At 49.9% G+C, this 3,880-nt stretch overlaps 1 protein-coding gene across 1 annotated transcript; it reads left to right on the top strand.

The window, feature by feature from the left end:
• The first annotated feature begins 783 nt into the window (after positions 1-783).
• Positions 784-3,048, top strand: LOC123443139 (GDSL esterase/lipase At5g45910-like). The gene is made up of 5 exons (XM_045119416.1): positions 784-1,120; positions 1,219-1,434; positions 1,538-1,686; positions 1,806-2,082; positions 2,609-3,048. The coding sequence occupies exons 1-5, from the start codon at positions 877-879 to the stop codon at positions 2,839-2,841; spliced, it is 1,119 nt and encodes a 372-aa protein (XP_044975351.1). The 5' UTR covers positions 784-876; the 3' UTR covers positions 2,842-3,048.
• The last annotated feature ends 832 nt before the right edge of the window (positions 3,049-3,880 follow it).

Raw genomic sequence — 3,880 nt, 5'->3', positions numbered from 1 at the left:
ATGTCAAAAATTGTTCCACTAATTTTGAAAAAAGGTTTGTTAATTCTAGAAATGTTCGCCGATTCCAGAAAATTGCTTAAAAATGTTCATAATTGTAAAAAAATGTTTACAAATAGTACAAAATATTCATGAATTCAATTTTTTCTTGATTTTAGAAAATGTTTTAAAATTTCTGTAAGTGTTTACGAATTTGAAAAATGTGCATGAATTGAAAAAAATTCCATAGTTTCAAAAGTTATTCATGATGTCATGAAAAAGAGAGTGATAGTGTATCTCGATTATGCAGAAAAATGTGATCATAGTCATTGAAAATTATGAAGTTTTCTTTCTCCTGTTGGAAGTCATTGAAAATTATGAAACTTCTTTCTCCTGTTGTAACGCACCTAATCCTAGTATGATAAGAGAAGGAGCTGGAAACAAATCAAAATTTGCTTTTATAGTGAGAGAGATCATTGATAGCATGAGAGAGAGAGAGAGAGAGAGATCATTGATGGTTATCGTCGGAACTGTCATAGGGCTAGTCACTCCATGGCTAATTTTAGCAGGTTGCATTGTCAAACTGCTGTTTGGCTAGGCTCTGGTTTGGAAAGGGTCCTGGAGATTGTTGAACGAGATGTAAAATGAACTTCGAGTAATGCAAGAATTATTTTCGTAAAAAAAAAAAAGAGAAGGAAGTTCATCCTACGACCACTTCCAGAAACCATTTTGAAAGCACGCCGCGCGGTAGTCAAGCAAGCAAAGTGCGTAGAACAGGTCGGCACTCCCCATCACGGACCTGGTGCAACATAGCATAAGAGATCTCAACGTACACGGAACCATCCCGGCCGTTTCAAACAGCGAGAGACGGCGACCTCGCGAGCGTATCATCAATTCATCATGAGGTTTGAGTCTCTCATTGGCTTCGCGCTCCTCGTAGTCGCCGGGCTCTGGCCGCTGCGCGCGGCTGCGCAGATGTACGCCGCTATCTTCAACTTTGGCGACTCCCTCGCCGACGCCGGCAACCTCGTCGTGGACGGCATCCCGGAGTACCTCGCCACGGCGCGCCTGCCATATGGCATGACGTACTTCGGGTACCCGACGGGGCGCGTCTCCGACGGCCGCCTCGTCGTCGACTTCATCGGTACGCGCGTCCTTTTAACTTTGATCCGATTATAAACCTACGTATCGTACACGAGAATAATAGCGATGATCTTTCTTCCTGGCCATGGCAATGTGCAGCGCAGGAGCTGGGGCTGCCGCTGCTGCCGCCGTCCAAGGCGCACAACGCGTCGTTCCACCGGGGTGCCAACTTCGCGATCACCGGCGGCACGTCGCTCGACACGAGCTTCTTTGAGGCGCATGGGATGGGGCACACGGTCTGGAACTCGGGCTCCCTGCACACCCAGCTCAGGTGGTTTGAAGACATGAAGCCATCCATCTGCAACTCCCCCAAAGGTTCACTTACATACGCGGAAGTCTTGTTTATGCTGACATAAACCGTCGTGTGCGGCTCGCTACAGCGTAGTACTGATTTGCACCTAGCTCGGTCGGAATCCAGAGTGCAGGGACCTGTTCCGGCGGTCGCTGTTCATCGTGGGTGAGTTTGGCGGGAACGATTACGCGGCGGCGCTCGGCGCGTTCCTGCCGCTGCAGAAGGTGCACACGTTCGTGCCGCACATCGTCGACTCCATCGGCAAGGGAATCGAGGTGCTCGTCTCAGTCTCTCGGGCCTACTTTACTTGTCTCGTTTCCGTTTCCATGCGGGCAGGGCAGTAATCTGAATCACCCTGGCTACCGTACGTCCGGCGTGTTTTGCTTGGGTGCAGAAGCTGATCGCGGAGGGGGCGGTGGAGCTGGTGGTGCCGGGCGTGCTGCCGATCGGCTGCTTCCCTGTGTACCTGTCCATCTTCCTCAAGCAGCGGCCGGAGATGTACGGCCCGCGAAGCGGCTGCATCAAGGACCTTAACACGCTGTCCTGGGTGCACAACGCCCTGCTGCAGCGGAAGATCGCCGAGCTCCGGAAGAAGCACCCCGGCGTGCGCATCATGTACGCCGACTACTACACCGCCGTCACGCAGTTCGTCCTGCACGCCGACAACTGGGGTGAGTCTCCGTCAATATATTCTCTTCTCGCAGGCGTGGGTTTGTTTTTGGAATGCTGCTCGATCGTTTAGTCTGTGTTTTGCTGTTTCATGTTACTGTTCAGCATTAGAAATGGTAATGGATGCTTCAGCGTAGCCAAGTCGTCCCTGATGACGTCGCTAACTTTTGTTGAAATGTTCCTACATCTAAATGCAAGAAACATCGTAGAAATTGTGCCAACTCGCTATCAAGGTTGGAAGCAAAGAACAATTCAATGACCGCTACATTTTCTACATGATGACAGACCATTTCTTAATTTTTCCCTGAAAAGCATTAGGTCAATAGTTGACCAGGAAGCACTGAAGGCACATAGATAGAAGCATATATAGACCCCCCGTTGATGGGCTTAGTTCACCATGGTCAGTTAAGAGTTCAGACCTAGAGCCGATTTCGTCTTTGAGCTCGACAACCTCATGCCCTAATAGTTGCTCCAAAAACAAAAACCGTCTTATTATGCCCTAATGCTAACCTCTGTTCTTTCTTGCAGGGTTCCTGAAGCAGACGCCGAGGACATGCTGCGGCGCGCCGGGTGTGGGTCAGTATAACTTCAACCTGACGTCAAAGTGCGGCGAGCCCGGGGCGTACGCCTGCGACGACCCGTCAAACCACTGGAACTGGGACGGCGTCCACCTCACGGAGGCAGCCTATGGCCACATCGCCAAGGGATGGCTCTACGGGCCCTTCGCCGACCCGCCCATCCTCGAGGCGAGGCAACGTTAGAATTTACAGTAGAAGCAAGCTCATGCACCGGGACATATGCATCTCGGTACAAGTTTTAGAAAATAAGTAGATCAGAAAATAAAGGTGTAGGCACAGCACATATTTACTCCATCAGTTTCTTTTACTCCGCATGTACAGATTTGTTTGAAATCAAACTATACAAACTTTAACTACATTTATATTAAAAAAATATCAACATTTATACAATACTAAAGTTATATAGTAGTATGAACATCAATTTCATGATGCATCTAATGATATTAACTGTGTGTGAATGTTGATACGTCTTTTCTATGAAGTTGGTCAAACTTTATGAAGTTCGGGTTCACACCAATTTTATACGTAGACTAAAAGGATACAGAGAAAGTATCTATGTTAGGGCATCTTCAACAGGCGCGCTTCGACCACGTCCAAAAAACTGATTTACAGCGCGCCCATCGTTAGGTTTGGCGTGGCGCGCAGCGCTGGCTCCAGCAGCCGTGCTGAAATGCAGCGCGGGCGCACAACTCCAGCAGCACGCGCGCAGCCGACGCCTCACATTTCTTCATTTTGGACACAAATTTCACACATCTCATTTAACACAAAACACATGGCATATAATTTGAATCACAAATATTATTCAACCAAGTTCGTGCCGAAAAGTTCATGCCCACAAGTTTAAATTCATGCCCACAACATCATTCCACGAAGTTCAAAATGCAAACCAAGTTCATGACACAGACGAAAGGCACAACAATCAATCCTCGTCTTCATCCTCGTTTTCATCCTCATCTTCCTCCGATTCATCCGACTCCGCCGGTTTGAGGGGGTGCAGAGGGCTTCATCACGGCGGGCGCCGTCGCCGGCGCGACAATGCCCGCCGCCGAGGTCATCCCGGCGGCATGAAGAGGCCGCGCGCGAGGCTGATGCTCGGAAGAGCTCCGGCGGAGGCGGAGGCGTGGCCGCTAGGGTTTGCGGCAGCGGCGACGACGGCGGTGGCGGCGGCGGAGGGTTCGCGGCTGTAGGATGGGGTGAGGTGGGAGCCGGCGCGCGCGTCCAT

The sequence above is a fragment of the Hordeum vulgare genome, chromosome 3H, assembly GCF_904849725.1.
Source record: "Hordeum vulgare subsp. vulgare chromosome 3H, MorexV3_pseudomolecules_assembly, whole genome shotgun sequence".
In the NCBI taxonomy this organism is placed as follows: domain Eukaryota; kingdom Viridiplantae; phylum Streptophyta; class Magnoliopsida; order Poales; family Poaceae; genus Hordeum; species Hordeum vulgare.
Note: the sequence above shows the minus strand (reverse complement) of the source record. Positions and strands in the feature narration are given on the sequence as shown.

Bases quoted from the DNA above. Each gene is read 5' to 3' on its own strand.
- LOC123443139 (XM_045119416.1), top strand. From the start codon at position 877: ATGAGGTTTGAGTCTCTCATTGGCTTCGCGCTCCTCGTAGTCGCCGGG. The intron at 1,121-1,218 runs GTACGCGCGTCC...GGCAATGTGCAG, and splicing joins CCTCGTCGTCGACTTCATCG to CGCAGGAGCTGGGGCTGCCG. The intron at 1,435-1,537 runs GTTCACTTACAT...GTCGGAATCCAG, and splicing joins CATCTGCAACTCCCCCAAAG to AGTGCAGGGACCTGTTCCGG.